This window comes from Mustela lutreola, chromosome 9, assembly GCF_030435805.1.
Source record: "Mustela lutreola isolate mMusLut2 chromosome 9, mMusLut2.pri, whole genome shotgun sequence".
Taxonomy (NCBI): domain Eukaryota; kingdom Metazoa; phylum Chordata; class Mammalia; order Carnivora; family Mustelidae; genus Mustela; species Mustela lutreola.
Window position 1 is genome coordinate 34,746,618 of NC_081298.1, and position 17,760 is coordinate 34,764,377.

Here is a 17,760-nt window from a genome sequence, read left to right on the forward strand (position 1 = left end):
CTGGTGGTAAGACTTGACCTTTCCCTCTTTGATGATACAGACCCCACAGTAGAAAGGTATAGCATTTTGCCTGGGTAAACATGATGGTGAGCGAGAGGCAGGAGAGCAAAGGTAAGAAAAAACACAAGCAAAATAAACGCAACCACCTGCTGTCTAGAAACCCCCTGGGAATACTGCATCCTCCAGAGTACTCCTCCTATCCAGACTTCTGCCATTCCTTATAAGAAATGGGCTTAAATTTTGTTTAACCAAAAGACTTTTAAACTTGAAACAAAGGAAAAATATCTTAATCTATGTCATACTTTTTAAAGATTTATTTATTTGAGAGAGAGAGAGCACAAGTGGGCAGAAGGACAGAGGAGGAGGGAGAAGCAGACTTACTGCTGAGCCGAGAGTCTGACGTGGGGCTTGATCTCAGGACCCTGAGATCATGACCTGAGCTGAATGCAGATGCTTAACCAACTGAGTCACCCAGGCGCCCCTAATCTATGTCATTTTGAAAGTGACTTGAATCTTTGAAAGCTAGGTCGTGATACTGAATAATGCTGCAGTGGCATGTGTTAAGTGGGAAAAATAGGCTAAAAATAATGTTGAGACACACGGCTTTTAAATATACTCTATCCTTGATGAAATGAGGGAAGTGCTCGGGAAGCCCATCGCGGCACAGGCCTTTCAAAGCAGGGATCCTTGAGGCAGAGAAAGTTTCTAGCTATAGTGACTCCAGAAAAAGTGATCCTTCTTGCCTCAAACAGCGTGCCCCACCCCGGTCCCCCGCTTGTCCACAGTCTCGCCAAAGGAGCTGCTGTACCTTTCATCCTGTCTCTCCCAGTGGCTTGAGGGCAAAGAGTGAGCTTGGCTGGAGGAGTTAGCCAGTCCTTGAGCTCTAAGGTTTAACTGTGTCGAATTTTAACAGAATCCTGTGAGAACTGAAACTCTGAGCTCCCTGGAGGAAGTTCTGTTATGGTTTGTTTCCTTACTAGAGAATCCCATTCCCATTTGCTAACTGCAGAACAAACAGATTGGCAGAGGAGAAAGAAGCTGGCTTCCTTTCATGACCTCCACAGCCATGCTGCAAGTCTGGAGGCAAGTTCTTCCCGAGAAGGGGAGTGAGGGTAGAACTGCCTCTGCCAGGTCATGGGGCCACGCCCCACATTGTGGCCAGTAGGTATCCGTGTGAAATTTAACACTGCTGGTAGGGAAAAAAGACTAAGGACTGTATATTTGCTCACCCCGAGGGCCGGGTCCTTCTGTGTGTTCCTGGGAGTGGAGACAAACAAAGAGATTGTGTTTCCATTCCTTTCAGAGGATTGCTTCATGCTCCTCGGCTTTGTTTTTTGACTGTTATGGGTAGTTTGAAAACGTTTAGTCTGCAAAACTTGTGGCCAGAGTGGACAACATTACTGTGGGCTTTTTTACTGGGAACTTTGTCTGTAGCATTGGTCAGAGCTTCTTGGAGCTTCCCATAGAGAATTTCTTTTCTGGCAACTCCCTCTCCTGACCCCCAAAGTGTTTTTATCTGTGAACTCTACAGGTTCCTGTCAATAATATTTTTTGTCCTTTTTGCTTTTGTTGCTAGGGAGCCCAGAGCCAAATTGGTATCTTCTATTAACTGTTTAGGATCCTATGACAAGCCTTTCTGGACCTTTAATTTTAAGCTTATTTTACTTTACTGTCTTACTTGTCTTCTCCTTGTCCACATTCCTTGTCCTGTTTTGAAAATGATTTCTTTGAAGGGCACTCAATCAGTGCTCCTGGTCCAAGGGAGTTTCCAGGAGGTGCCTCAAAGAGACACCAAAACTCTGAGATGAGCTCGTATGAATTTAAAACAGGAGCCCCGTGCCAGGCAGACAGCCTCAACGCAGTGCCCTTGGATTTGTGCATCTGTCCATGGCAGCCTTCCAAGGACTGACCGTGATGGGTTCCGGGCTTGCTACAACCCCCTCAATTCAAGTAATTTCTTGTTTATCTCTTTTATAGACTGGCCTGCTGAAAACTATTTTATTTGAAACATGAGATCATGTGTTCACTGATTTTTTTTTTTTTTTTTTTTAGTACATGAATTTGGTTTCAGGGTGCTTTTGCTGTGCTAGGCACTTAGAATGCAGGTATGAATAAGAATCTCTCAAGGACCCTGCCCTCGTAGATGTTACACTCTGGTGTGAAAGCCAGACAATCAACCGATCACTATAATCACAGACTGTGATTGGAGCAGGCAAGGAAATAATCAAGATACTGTAATAGAAAATAAAAGATGAGATACACTTTAAGGAGGTTAGGGAAGCCCCTCTGAAGATAAGTTAAGGCAAGGTCCCTAGGATGAAGAGGAGCCAGCTATGCCCAGGGCAGAAGGAAAGGATTTCTGGGAGGGAGAAGGTACAAGCACAAAGACCCTGAGGCTGGAAAGAACTTGAGGAGTTCAAGAAAAAGAGCTCCCATGGCTATAGTGAAGAAGAAGGAGAGCAATGGAAAACGGCAGGATATACGGTCCAAAGGATCCAGTTTGTCTAGAACGTTTGGTAAGGAGTAGGTTTTACCCTAATTAATGCAGGAATCCACTGAACGGTTTTAATGAACTGATGAAAAGTTTAAAGAGTCCATCTGGCTGCTGTAGGAAGAACGAATAGAGGTGAAAAGATCAGTACTTGGGCGTAATGATGATGGTTTGGATCAAAGTGGTGGTGAGATGGAGAAAAATGTATATACATGAAATATGAAGGAGACTCGTTAATGGAAGTGAGAGGGGAAAGTCAAGGATGACTCAGTTTCCATAAATCAGTAGATACAGGGGACATTATTTGAACTTAATGTCTTAATGCTGGAAAGGCTTAGAGAGAGGCTAGGGAATAAAGCATTCTGTTATGGGCATTTAATTTGGAGATATCTGAGTGGAGATGTCAAATAGAGAGTAAAGTTTGGAACTCAGGACTGGGATGCTGTTATAAATTTGGGAGTCTTCAAGAAATAGATGGTCTTGAAACCAGGGGGTTAAAGGAGATCTAGGAACATCGTGGCCATGAGAATTCTCAGAACCAAGTCCTGGAAAGCATGTAGAAGCTGAGTATAGAAGGAAGAGAGACTAAAGGAATGGTATGCAACCAATGTGGCAGAGTGTTTCAAGAAGGAGGGAATAGTCTACCATTCAGAGATCAAATCAGATTAGAAAAAGAACATGTGGGTGGCATTTGGCTACATGAAAGCCATGGTAAACCCGGCCAAAGAAATTAGAGAGGCAGACAGGAATGGAAGGCAGATGGAAGATCAAAGATAGTATGGAGGAGAGGTAGTACAGGCAGTGAATATGGGCAAATTTTTCAAGATATACCCTAAAGGGGATCAGAGACATAGGGTAATAAGGGAAAGAAGAAGTGGGGACAGCTAGAACGTGTGTGTGCTGCCAGGAAGGAGCCAGTAGAGAAATGAAAAGCTGATGTGTGTTGGATGGTGATGAATGAAAGACAGCAGTCCTTGTGTGAGTGAAGGAGGATTGCATCTGGAGCAGAAATGGCAGAGGGTAGGTGGACCTCTCTCTGTTCAGAGAAAGTATGCTTCATGAGGAGGGAAGAAGGAGAGAGGTTCTCATTGGATGGGTTTTCTTTACTCAGTGAAGCATTGTAATTGCTGGAACTAAAGGAGTTTGAGAAGAAGCCATGAAATAGTCCTTTCATAGGGCTGGGAAACTTTTAAGAAAGAATTATTAAATCTGGAAGTCATTGCTGACTATTCATGTGACGTTTGTGATCATGAATGTCAACTCAAGCTTGTCAATCCAGTTCTGTGATTTTCTTCATCAGTTTCAGTGATAAAATATGGATAAGATGGACTTGGCTCTGTGACTAAGAAATCAGAAATGAGGTTAGGGGATTGAGGGTATCAGTGAGAGAATGACTGTGATACAGGACCATGGAAATAAGCTAGACAAGGGTGGAAATAAAAGGAGGGAGAAGTCTGGTGGACAGTGAGTGATCAGCAAGGTTAACAAATAAGAAGTTTTGAAGTCAAATGGATATAGGAGAATGGGTACTGTCGAGGTAGGGACTAGAGAGATCTGGTGATGTGGTCCAAGAGTGGGACATTAGGAATTGAAATTTCAAGGTGGTGGTGATCAGCCCTGGGGGTACTTTGTAACTGACAGAGAAAGAAAGAGAAATCATTACAGTTAAGGAGGCCAAGGAACTGAAAGTTCCACCTCGAAGTAAGTTGTAAAACCATTCTTATTTATCATGTATATTTCATGGATCATTTCAAATCCTTATTTGGAAAAGGAGAGGGTGCACATAAATACGTAATAGCGATGGTAGCTGATTCACTGTGGGTCTACTCTGCAAATGCCATATTAGGACAGAAGTTTGAATATTATGCACCAGAATTCTGTACCGCCATTAAGATACTGCTTGGGAAATCTTCTAAAATGTGTTAATTCTCATATTTTAGTTAGTAATTCTTGTGTCTCTATCAGTAATGATAACAAGACTCCCTGTGGCCTTTTGGTCAAGTTTAATACCTTTTGTGTGGCAAGCAGCACCCTTCTGATCTAGCCCTATTCATGGGTCCAGTCTTTGCTGCTCTTCCCTTGAGATGTTCTGACCACACCAATTCCTCCAAAGTTCCCAATGTCAGGTCAGGTGTACATGTCCTTGCAAAGGCTTCTCCCTCTGCTCAGCGTGTTGTTTCACCTGGATAACTACTACCCATTGTCTAAGACCCATCTAGAGTGTGAGCTTCTGGGACAAGCCTTTTCAAAAAACTTGAACCATCCAAAAGGGCCATCTTTGTGGGTCAAATACTGGCAATGTCATGTTGTTAGTAATCTGTTATCACAAATTCATATTTGAGCCATTCATTGCTGATAGTAGCTACCACTCACTGAATTGTAACTGTGTGCCAAACACTTTATATTTATCAATTCACGTAATTCCTACAAGCCTGAAACATATGTGTAAATACCTCCATTAGATAAGGATTCGGAGACTTAGAAGGGCTTTTCTAGGAGATGATAAAAAACAAATGGCAGAACTGGGTTTTGTTTCCAAAGGCAAAGGTCATACCATGCCCCCATTCTTTGTATTTTTCATTGCTCTATTTGCAATGCTTGTCATGCATCTGGTACACAGTTGAAATATGTATGATATTCTTCACCTGTCAAAAGACTCCCCAAACAAATTTGAAGGCTGTCTTTGTTCCAGGCCCCAGGGACTCTCAATCCTGACACCTTATGGTAGCCCAGCCTCTTGACATTGGTTTTACCTTGACGAATGTTGCTGTTTGCCTGAAATTTAGAAAGATATGTTTTGATGGGTGAAACTATAAGTCTGAACTACCCTTAAAGTCTTAATTACTCTTTGTTTTAAATCACTGCCCTGATCCACATGTGGTAGACAGGCTCCCTATTGTTGGCCCCCTAAGTATCAAGGAAGATGACTTCTTTACATCCTGAGAAGGAAGTGTGGATTTGTTGATGCAGGAGTGCCAAGGCTTGGTGCAATACCATCAGAGGACAGAGGGCATCCGGGTTCATTTCCTGAATACACTTTTTCTTTCACCGATGCAGAATTTACCTTGTGCTCTTAAGCACAATGGTACTTTCCTTCTAAAGACCAGAAATATCTCGGAAAGTACAGCATAGCTGTCCCAAACCTCTGCTTATGGGGCTTAACATTCCTTCTTCTTCTTCTTCTTCTTCTTTTTTAGATTTTATTTTTTTATTTGACAGAGAGAGAGAGAGAGAGAAAGCAATAATGAAAGAGGGAACACGAGAGGGAGAAGCAGGCTTCCCGCAGAGCAGGGAGCCCGATGTGGGGCTCGATCCCAAGACCCTGAGATCATGACCGGAGCTGAAGGCAGAGGCTTAACCCACTGAGCCACCCAGGTGCCCCCTAACATCCCTTCTTGATGCAAATTTTGATTCTCTAAGTTTCAACAGAGTTTCTGGTGTCCAAGACCACAGCAGTAGTTCTCAAACTTTAGCATGCCTTAGAATCACCTGGAGGGGTTGCTGGAATGCAGATTTCTGGGTCGTGCTCCCAGAGACTCTGGTTCCGTTCATCTGGGCTGGATCCCTAGATTCCACAGTTGAGTCAAGCTCCCAGATGATGTTGATGCTGTTGGTCCAAGGATTATACCTTGCTTAGCTCAAAATCCTGCTCGAGTCCTGGTTTAGAGGATACCACATGAGGTTTAATGTAAAAACAAAAATCTCGGAAATTTTCTGAGTAAATATCTGAATGCAGAAAGATGTAGACAAAATCAGTGACTTTTTAAAAATCTGATTTTTTACATTATATTAAATATAGGCAACAATTGTTCTTTTGTGGAGGGAGACCAGTTGGCTGGAATCTGGGAGTCCTTCCTTCCAGGTCTTGGAAGAACTTTCTTTTCTATGACCTACAAGACATCAGTGTGTTTTGTCCTTAAAGCTACTCTAGAGGGAAATGCTGCATAAAGTTGATCAGGCTTTCAATACAGAAGTGAATGCAAAGAGGTTTTAAGATGAAACTATTCCATACTAGGAAATGTGGTCATTAGATTTAGGATGCAAAAGGCTGATTTCTCATTTTCCCTCATTTAGAGACTTAAAAGATATTTGCATTTCTATTAGATTCAAAACGGGGCTGAGTCATACAGATCAACACATTGCTTTTTTAACAGGAATCCTTTGTGTTTGAACCCAACTGCCTCTTCAAAGTGGATGAATTTGGCTTCTTTCTGACCTGGAGGAGTGAAGGCAAGGTAGGCAAGTTGTTCTTTCCTGCCGTCTGATTTAAACCACTATATTTCTCAACGAGTAGGCAAAAGGCCTCTTAAGGGCATAGACCCCTACACTTACTTATTTATTCAAGATTTTAAAAACATGCTCCCCTATGGCAGGCATTGGAGATACTGTCCTAGACCTCATAAATACCAATCTAGGAGAAGAAAGAGGCATTCCAAAAAAAAAAAAAAAAGATACAGTCATTGAATGTTGTGAAAGAGGTTGGGTTGTTACAAGAGTTAAAACTGGCAGATCTGATTTAATCTTGGGAATTAGGAAGGTTTCCTAGAAGAAGAGAGTTTCAAGCTGAGTCTCAGAGCTGCATTAAGAGCGTGTTCATCTTGTTACACTCCGGGACTTCATTCAATACAGAGCCAGCGCACACATTAAATGGATCTTTGAACTGAGTTTAAGGAAGTAGAATTGGAATCCTACAAAAGCATGGTACTCCCTTAATATTACATGTACACGCACACATTTAATGCTGTCTTACTCTAGCCACAGTATTATATGCATAAGATAACAGCACTTTATAAACATAAATAATTATTCAGACCTGCATCCACATAGACAAGTATATCTGAAGTGGATGGACTGTGTGGGGTCACGACCATTTCTGATTATTGGGTATCTCGATGACCATCCTTTGTTTTTTTCTCCCTCTCTACCTTCCTGTCATTGGCATTGCCTTCAAAATTGCATCACCTATCTGTGCCGCAGGTCTGGCAGGATTTCAGCTCACTGCTGTATTATATTCTCTCTTTCCAGGAAGGACAAGTGCTAGAATGTTCCCTCATCAACAGTATTCGATTGGGAGCCACACCCAAGGTACCCGTGATTGGTGTTTGCTTTTCTTCTAAACACAGATTGACTTAGTTTGGAAAAGGATGCTGGGATGTTATTTAAGCTTTCACTGCCCCAAACTCATCAGACACGAATGAAGAACACACAGTTTAGAAGTCTTTTCACCTACATCCATTGGGTGGTCTGGATTGCGTTGTATTCAGTTCTATGAGAAGCGAGAAGCATTACTCACCTTTCAAAGAGAAGATGCTTGCATCAAAGAAACAGTTTCCTTAACTCAGAAATTAATGCACCAAGGGCCCCTTCCCTCTGCTGCCATTTTTTTCCTAAGCAAACTGTGAGTCACTTCTGGCCTGCGGTTGATGTGGCAATTTAAATGGCATGGTTAGTTCCATGTTTGTGCACCTGTGCACGCAGACAGTGGCTCACCTTGGAGGCTCCATTTGCCTCTGAGAGAAGAAAAAGATGACAGAGCATATAAATCTTCTTCACAGTGATTGACTTGTTTGAATAAGAAGCTGTTTGCATAGTGGTGCTGGGAGTTTAGAAGCTGGTTTTTTTCTAGAATATTAAAGCACAGTATGTATTCCCTTTTTCATAATAGCCCTGCAGGTTTTTAGATGTTGAAAAACAAAATTGCGTGCCTCATTTTGTTTCTGTGTGTTTTTTTCAAAGCTGTCCTCTTTTATGTTAGTTAAAATTTCCGTGTAACTGTTGGCATTTCCTCCTGAGTTTTTTGGAGGACAAGGATGCTATTTTATGCGCTAATTAGGGTAGACTTAAACTGTCTTCATTCCAAATAAAGATGCCATGGCTTCTAGGAGATGAACGTGCTCACTCTTTGTGTCCGGGTTGCTTGAAAGACTCAATCTTTTTTTTTTTTTTTAAAGATTTTATTTATTTATTTGACAGAGATCACAAGTAGACAGAGAGGCAGGCAGAGCGAGAGGAAAGGAAGCAGGCTCTCTGCTGAGCAGAGAGCCCAATGTGGGGCTCGATCCGAGGACCCCGGGATCATGCTCTGAGCCGAAGGCAGAGGCTTTAACCCACTGAGCCACCCAGGCACCCCTCAATCTTATTTCTTAATAACCATTGGTTGCTGGCTGTGTGGATGTCTGTGTTTATTGGCATGAGACGTCAGGGACTGTCCTCTGCTAAAATGCCCCTTTGATCTCTGTGGACGCAAGCAGGTCCTGAGGTCAGAGCCTTTCCATCTCATTATCATCTTCCATGTCCTCCTGTAACTGCAACCAAGAACCTAAAGAAAGACCCTTGCACCTAATTTTCTCAATCAGTAATATTAGAATACTTTTCTTACCAAATGAGTTCAGGTAGTGTGTAGTATTGCAGCTTTTCCCTCTATATGTTTTAGAATAATGCTACATATAAGGGCATTTTTTGACAGAAAGAAAACATTTGTCCTTCTGTGTATTGCACTCCTGGGTATTTACCCCAAAGATACAGATGGAGTGAAAAGAAGGGCCATCTGTACCCCAATGTTCATAGCAGCAATGGCCACAGTTGCCAAACTGTGGAAAGAGCCAAGATGCCCTTCAACAGACAAATGGATAAAGAAGATCTGGTCCATATATACAATGGAATATTACACAACATTCAGAAAGGTTGAATACCGAACGTTTGCATCGACATGGATGGGACTAGATGAGATCATGCTGAGTGAAATAAGTCAAGCAGAGAAAGTCAATTATATGGTTTCACTTACTTGTGAAGCATAAGGGAGAAGAAAAAGAAAACTGAATCGGGGGAAGCCAGAGGGGGAGACAAACCATGAGAGACTGTGGACTCCGAGAAACAAACGGAAGGTTTCAGAGGGGACTGGGATGAGGGGATGGGGAGCCTGGTGGTGGGTATTATGGAGGGCACGTAGTGCACGGAGCACTGGGTGTTGCACATAAACAATGAATCTTAGAACACTGCATCAAAAACCAATGATGTATTTTATGGTGATTAACATAACACAGTAAAATTTTTTTTTTAAAAAAGGATAATGCTGCATATCAGGGCATTTTTCGTTAGAAAGAAAATGTTTGTCCTTCTGTGTGTTTTTACATCAAATGAGCATGTTCCCTCCATGTTCTGTGTTCTAACAATTTTTTCCTATTTGTGTAATTTACACAGGATCCCAAAATCCTGGCCGCTCTCGAAGCTGTTGGAAAGTCAGAGAATGATCTGGAAGGGCGGATAGTTTGTGTTTGCAGCGGCACAGATCTGGTGAACATCAGTTTCACATACATGGTGGCTGAAAATCCAGAAGTAACTAAGGTAGCCTTAGTGAAAAAAACCTCCTTTCTCTTTCCCCTTCCTATATGTATATATGTGGTCTGCCTAATATGTCATGTATAATTTTGATTTATATAGTACTATTGTATTGTAATAGCTTTAATTTAAAATTTAAAAAACATATTTCCATTGCCTCGGTGGAATGTTGGTGTTGAAGATTCAGCAAGCACAGTACTCTTTGAGTGTATCACTTAAATATACCAAGAATCCAAGTAGGTCTGAGAATATATTGTAGGAGAAACTAGCGCAGCACCTGTCACACTAGAAGGTGCACAGGAATCGCGGGATTTTGTTAAAAGGGACATGGTGATTCGATAGGTCTGAGATGGCGACAGAATTCTCCCTCCCAGGCTCCTGATACTCATCCCGCTGGTCTGAGAACCACAGTTTGAATTACAAGGGACTAGATCAGCAGTGCCCAGTAGAAATATCCATCAAGCCACAGATATCATTTAAATCTTTCTAGCAGGCACATTTAAAGAGTAAGAAGGAGCAGGTGAAATTAATTTCAGTAAAATTCAATTTGTTCATGGTATACCCTAAATACTGTCATTTTAACTTAAAACCCATGTAAAATTAATTAATGACATTTTACGTTCTTTTTATAGCATGTCTCCAAGATCTGATATGTACTTTCAATTCAGCCTAGCTATATCTGAAGTGCTCAATAGCTACATGTGGCTAATGGCTACCATACTGGATAGCATAGGTCTAGATGGTGAAGATATATAAGCTCCGCCCCCCCTCACCCCTATAAGTTATTACAGTATTGGGTCATGATCTGTCTTTTAATACTGTACCCAGAGTACCATTGCCCTGGCAAGTGAGTCTCCAAGAGCTTTTGGCCAAAGTAAAAAGCCTCAAACATAAATCACTTTTCTGCAAGAAATTTGTTTTGGGGGGTGGCTCTGCACAGAGCTCTCAGTATCTTTCTGTAACAGGTGTGAGAAGGCCTGAGCCTTGATTCTCCTGTTACAGAGACCCAGGTGCGGGGGCTGTGGGAGGCATTTCATTTTCCTGTTTAATGCTACCAGAAGAAACTCCATGTAGGATTGAATGAGAAAGTCATCATTATAGGTACCGGGTTTTAGACTAGACAAGAATGTATAGATAGGCTCATTGGACAGAACCAAGCTTAGAAGACTTGACTGTTAACCAGAGCTACCCAGTGGCAGAATTGAGTTCTGCAGACTCTGAGATCCTCTAAGCTCTTTACCCCCAACTCACAAAGGATGATCCACATTCCAGTGACACAGTCTCGCCTTGGAGCTCCTTACACCTGGGAGTCTGAGGTCCACCCAGACCTACAGATCCAAAATCTTCATTTTTTTAACAAGACCCCTCCTGCTCCCTGCCGCAGATGACTCAGATGTGCAGGGAAGTACGAGCCGCTCCTGGACTCCGACTTTGGAGCCAGGAATGGATACTCCACATTACAGGGGAGGCTTTGTTTCTGTCGCATGGTGGTTTTGTTGGTTTTGTGCTCTTGTTCCAAGTTACCTCGCTTTGGGAGAATAGAGATTTCAAAGCCTTCAAGTTCTTTTATTATTTTGCTTAGATCGATGCCAGTTTGGTCCCTTGAACCCTGCTGATCTAAACGTGTATTTTTCCTGCTTTCTGTAGTTCATGCCTGCCTCTTTGCTGCAGAGGTCTTTTTTAGTGGCCGTTTACCATAGCAACATTGAATCCCAGAAGTCCATGCTGACCACTCATAAAGAAAAAGCTCCGTTAATCAGATACAGATGTTGAGCTGCCCCAAATTTTGCAAAAAGACCATTCTGTAGACCTGTGTCTTCTGGCTTTTGTCATCTCGTCATGTTACAAGCCGTATGCTTGGGCTTCGGGACCAGGTGGGCTGGGTTCAATTCCTTGCTCTTCCACTAGCAGCTGCATGACTTAGACAACGGACCTCTCAGTGCCCCATTTCCTTCATCTGTGAAATGGGAATAATACCAAAGCCTCTGCTGTTAGACATGTCATGAGTATTGCGTGAGTTACTGCCTGGGAAGTGGTTAGTTAGTGCAGGATCACTCATTGAAAGTCTTGGATGAGTGTTAGCCCTGATGATGCCAGGGTCCCAGAATATGAGAGCCAGAAATGGAGTTTAGGAAGGACTTCCTACCACATCATTTTTCAGTGAGGCCAAGGAGTTAAAAGAACTCACGTTAGACTACACAGCAGGTGGATCAGAGTCTGGCCTCACACTCGGGCTTTCTCATATCCCATGAGATACTCCTGCCTGATGTCCTGAGCAGGTACAGTCCTGGAAAGAAGGCTCAGACCAGTAAATCTCATAACCCTTTTGCTTTCCTGAGTTTAGTGCTATCAATCATAGTCCATTTCATCTAACAACCATGTTCCAAAACCTCTCTTTCTTAGGAGATAGTAGATATGTGTATCTTTGAAGTAGGGGTAAGGACAGAAAGTTAAGATTTAGGTTTCTTCTCGTAATAGCATTTCCACTGACAGAGTAGGAGATATTGAAAAAACTTGTTTTCACTTTTACTACTGAGTCAGTTCTCTAGTTCTGTGTAATTGTTTAGTATAATGATGTACATCATTATCTGGTCCTACTCTACAAGTCTCCTGGTATTCTTTCATATTATCTCAGTAATTAACTCTGTTTTAGTGTCGCCTGTAACTATAATTTTTATGGAAAATAGAAATACATTTTTTTAAAGATTTTATTTATTTATTTGACAGACCGAGATCACAAGGAGGCAGAGAGGCAGGCAGAGAGAGAGGAAGGGAAGCAGGCTCCCTGCTGAGCAGAGAGCCTGATGCGGGGCTCAATCCCAGGACTCTGGGATCATGACCTGCGCCAAAGGCAGAGGCTTAACCCACTGAGCCACCCAGGCGCCCCATTTAAATGGTTTTTATCCAAGGCATTGGGAAAACTTATTCATAGAGTATACATATATGTGGGTAATTTGGCCTGCTTCCTGATTTCAAAACTTAACTGTGCTAATTCATATCCTAATACTCCCTCCAGCACGGACGATACTTTCCCTGTCGCCTCCATTTTATTCCTGTTCCTCCGGATGTGTTCGTATCCCTACCAGAACACGCAGGCCACGGAGGCGAGAGGATTTATACAGAACACACACAGATGTAACGGCGTCAGGTCAGAATGATGGCAGAACTCACAACTCACGTCAGGTCAGGTGAGAAATGTGGAGACAGCCCAGTGTCCCTAAAATGGCACTTACGACTCTATGTACCACTTCAGCCTAAGTACGACCTACAAGCCTAGAGTCATGGTACCGTAGGGTAAGCTAACTGCTCTCATCTTCCTTCCCTGCGTTCCTGGTCAATTTATCACAAGAATCATTTAAAGAAAGTCATTATTTTTCTTAAATAACACATGCAGACCTTAAACACTTGCATATAAATGGGGTTCAGTAGTTGGCCAATCTTTTCAGGTCAGGGATGAAGTATTTTCATGAAGTATTTTTGCCTTTATCGGGCCTGTGAAGCATGGTCTCAAATGCCCGGTTTGGTTGCATTGAAGTGAGGCTTTTAAAGACAACCCGTGGAGCAATGGGACGGCAGAATCCTACAGTTGTAGGACTTCTTTCCTTAATCCTGTAGTTGTTTTGTTCGCTCAGTTTGAGGAAAAAAAAAAAAATCACATGATGTAACTTGCCTTTAAAGATATCTTTCCAAAATATCCAACTTAGAGAAACAACAACCCTCTTTCTTCCCACAAACGTATTTCATGGGTTCATATAATTTTTATTTCTTTAAGGATTTATCTCTTTATTTGAGAGGAGGAGCAAGCGCTCATGCGTGTGAGCATGAGTGGGGAGAGGGGCAGAGGCAGAGGGAGATAAACAGATTCCCGGCTGAGCAAGGAGCCTGATGTGGGGCTTAATCCCACGACCCCAAGATCATGACCTGAGCAGAAATCTGGAGTCAGTCATTTAACCAACTGAGCCACCCAGGCGTCCCAGCTCATAAAATTTTCAAATTGCAACAGACAAAACAGGTTTGGTAACAAACATGAGTAACTCGTAGTAAGCATGCAAAGTAAGAACCAAGGGTCTCAACATACCTGGACAGTACCTTGCTATGAGAGTTCAGCATCCCCCCCTGGGTGGTCAGAGAGTTTTGCTTGTTGTGTGAACATCTGACAATTACTGGTCAAACCAGTGAGAGAGAAACCGAGAGAGTTTCTAGTAGAGAAGTTGCTTGGGAGTATTTATCCTATGAGATTCCTGAACCTCTTCTTAATTCCTGGGTTCTTCTGACACTGATGACCTGCCCATTCTGGGAGAAACAAAACAAAACAAAGAAAGCAAAACACAACTTTACCAAACCTTTCATCCAGGCAAATGGGCCAACTTTCAGCTTTGTGGGCTCTCCCTGGAGAACCAGCTTTCACACAGAAGAGGAACCTTTCCTGACTTTGAGCAAGACATTTCATGTTCTTTGTTCTTCCTGTTCCCCAAGGGGGTCTCCGATATTTTTTTTTTCTTATTTCAAGTGGTATTTTTAAGAATCAATACATAGTATTTTTTATGTAGTATCTGAGTTTCTCAGAGTTGAGGTTTCAAATAAATGCAAAATATTGTCCAGTATGTATGACGTGAAAATAGGGTTGTGCTTTTCTTCCATAGAAGAGGACACAGATATAAAAAAAACATCTTTATAGCTCGGCTTGAGTTTTCTCTAGCTGCCTTCTCTGCTTTGAGTTAAGAGGTTGCCTTGCGGCTGTACCTCTTTAGAAATTTGATCTCAGTTCTGCACTTGTTCTCCCCTACAAAATAAATGTTGACTGGTATTGTAAACTTACGTCCAAATCTAGACCCTTCACCCACTGTCCACACCAGCAGCTGAGACCATGGACGCCTTCCTTGTCTCCCGGGTCAGCCCATTGTCGACACACACCCTTGTCTCAAGAATCTAGCTGCTTCTCACCATCACCATGACTATAGCATGATCCAAGCCCGTATCCTGTCTCCCTTCACTGGATTCTCTGCCTTGGCCTGGTCCCTTTGAGTCTGTTCTCAAAATAGCAGCTGGAGGGATGCTTTTAACACATACTGCTTTCTCTCTCCCATTTCTCACCTCTCTGCGGGAATATCGCCTCAGCTCCACATCTTGCCACCCCATGGTTCACCCTCACTCCTTACCCTGCTGTATTATCTTCATAGCATTGATCGCTACATAGCATTTATTCATTTAGTCCCTTCCTCTGCTGACATGAGGGCAATGTCCTGTGCCTGCTGTATTCCCAACATCTGGAATGGTTGTGCCCAACTTTTAGTAGGTGCTTAATAAATACCCGCTTCACTGAGATCTTTCTATAAACAGAATTGATAAATTCTAACCCGGGTGATCAATCGATCTATTTATATATCTATCATTCTATAGATAGATAGATAGATATGGTCCCTCTTGCTATAACCTCCAGTTTCGTACCGTTTAGCTCTAAGGAAATTTCGGAAAATGCTTTTTAGACCACAAGCCACAGAAAATGTGATGTACTGATAGTCCGAAGGTCTAGGATTCCATGATGTTATTTTTAGAGTCACTGCAGGAGACACGGGGACTGTTGTTGCGAATCAAGACTGGAGGTTTTCACCTGGTATCTTTCCTCTTTCCAGCTTGGATCATTATTTTTATGCTTGCCTAAATCCTTCCTGTCATTCTAGTTAGAAAATTTAGCTTTCTTCCCCTCTCCTTAACCCTCAGTTAAAAGGCTTGGCCAACGGATCTTGGCATTTCTTCCTCAAACATATGTGCCTTTCGGTAATAGGTGACTCAGATATGCAGCTTAACGTGCCTGGGAATAAAAGCAGTCACGTGAAGAAGATATTTTCCAATCTTTTTCTGATCTGTAATAATACTTTTTTTTTCTTTCCTGGCTCATCCTCATCTCTTTGCAAATAACATGGAACATTGTGACTGCGTTCCTTAGTTAGAAAAGCAACTCGGTTTCTCTACTGCATTTTTTTCTCTCTCAGAATGCAACCAGCTTGGAAGGATTATGTCTCTGGCTTGTTGAAGGGAGTTCAGATGTCTTTCATTAAGTTACAGCTGGCGCTGCACAGCAAACTGAAATCACAGAGTCACTGTACATAAGATGGAAATGCAGCCCTCATTTAAAATCCCCAAAAATAAGTGTGTTATTTTATACTAAGTTGAATTTTCCTTTGATTACAAAAATAAGCTGTTTTTATGAGGTTCAAAATGCAAAGATTTGGACTGAATTTAGACAATTTCCAGACTGCTTATTATACTTCGTGCAGGTTGTAAATATTTGGCAAACTCTATAAATTATGCTTTGTAACCAGGTCCTCAAATAAGCCCATGAAAAAGTACTATAGAAGTTAAATGAGAAAAATGTTACATGTTCTCTTTTGTATACAAAAAAGATAAAGTCAGGTAGTTTATTAGAGGTAATAAAATCTTATTTTAGTAGATTGGGTTGAAGGCCAAAACCACTTTGCTGAGCTTGAATTATGTTGAGTGAAAGGCTAACTGCAAAGTTTCGTGGGAAAGGCCCTGCAGAGCCTCCCTCCCCTCACCTCGGTTTTCTCTTTCTTACCAAACACAGAGCTTGGAGAGCCCTTACATAATGCAAATTTACCCAATCCCAGAAATCTGGAATTCTGGGGGCTGAGCCCCATAATCTCTTTTTAAACTAACCTGCCATGGGATTCTCAAGCAAGGTGAAGTATGAGTCCTGTTGGTTTAGTGTACAAATGGGCTTAGTCTGAAATTGACAGTGACTGTGAACTCAAATAATTATTTTGTCAAATTGACTGACCACAGCAAACAGGCTAATCTGTAGACCCGTGGATTCCACTGGCTTAGCCATTGTTCAGAATTCCCTCAGAACACCCAAAAGCACCATTAAAATGAACTCATGCCCATGACCCTAACAATAGCTTTTTTTCAGAGCACTCCCTGGCAAAATGATGTTTCTCAATACAGAGTTTTGTTTTGTTTTGTTTTTTTAAAGATTTTATTCATTCATTTGACACAAAGAGGGATCACAAGTAGGCAGAGAGGCTGGCAGAGGGAGGGGGAAGCAGGCTCCCCACTGAGCAGAGAGCCCGATGTGGGGCTCAGTCCCAGGACCCTGAGATCATGACCTGAGCCGAAGGCAGAGGCATAACTCATTGAGCACAGAGTTTTAATGGTATTGTCTATGCCAGTGGTTCTCCAAGCCTGGTCCCCAGATGAGCAGCTCCAGCAGTCTCTGGGAACTGAATCAGAGAGACGGATTCTCAGCCCTACTGAATCGGTAACCTTGTTTTCATGAGCCTTCCAGATGATTCTGGGGTACACTCACATGTGAGAAGCACTGCTCAGTAAGGAGCATTTAAATCCATCTCTGTTGGGCTCCTGGGTGGTTCAGTGGGTTAAGCCGCTGCCTTCGACTCAGGTCATGATCTCGGGGTCCCGGGACTGAGTCCCACATCAGGCTCTCTGCTCAGAAGGGAGCCTGATTCCTCCTCTCTCTCTCTCTGCCTGCCTCTCTGCCTACTTGTGATCTCTGTCTGTTAAATAAATAAATAAAATCTTAAAAAAAATAAATAAATAAATCCATCTCTTTTAAAAAACTGCCTGGGCTGTCCAGGCTCTCCTGAGCCAATGTCCGCTGAATGCTGAAGTAGCCAAATTGTAAATCTCAGCTTCTTATCACCCAAGCCCCGATACCCTGATTGATTGAATTCTTCCCCCCCACCCCCCGCATCGCTTCCGTGGGTTTTGAGGCTCTACTCTGGCATGAGACGTGTGTGTGTTTTCACGTTTCTGAAGCTGAAAGTTGGCATGTTCTTGTTTTGCTTTCACTTTAAACCATTTTGAATTCCTATGAAGTGAAGCAGAGAGGGCCAGTTAAAAGGCCTGCTTCAGGACAGAGCTGTGATCAGCAGAAGAGCGAGCAGGTGTTG

The 17,760-nt window shown here is 42.4% G+C and overlaps 1 protein-coding gene across 7 annotated transcripts in view; it reads left to right on the forward strand.

Moving 5' to 3' along the window:
- The window catches only part of PLCB4 (phospholipase C beta 4), a 411,299-nt gene that overhangs the window by 275,952 nt on the left and 117,587 nt on the right, over positions 1-17,760 (forward strand). For all 7 annotated transcript variants that reach the window (XM_059134009.1, XM_059134005.1, XM_059134003.1 and 4 more), the window contains 3 exons: positions 6,646-6,726; positions 7,517-7,576; positions 9,692-9,835. In XM_059134009.1, coding sequence (XP_058989992.1) covers positions 6,646-6,726; positions 7,517-7,576; positions 9,692-9,835 — 285 coding nt within the window. The remainder of the gene's footprint in view (positions 1-6,645; positions 6,727-7,516; positions 7,577-9,691; positions 9,836-17,760) is intronic.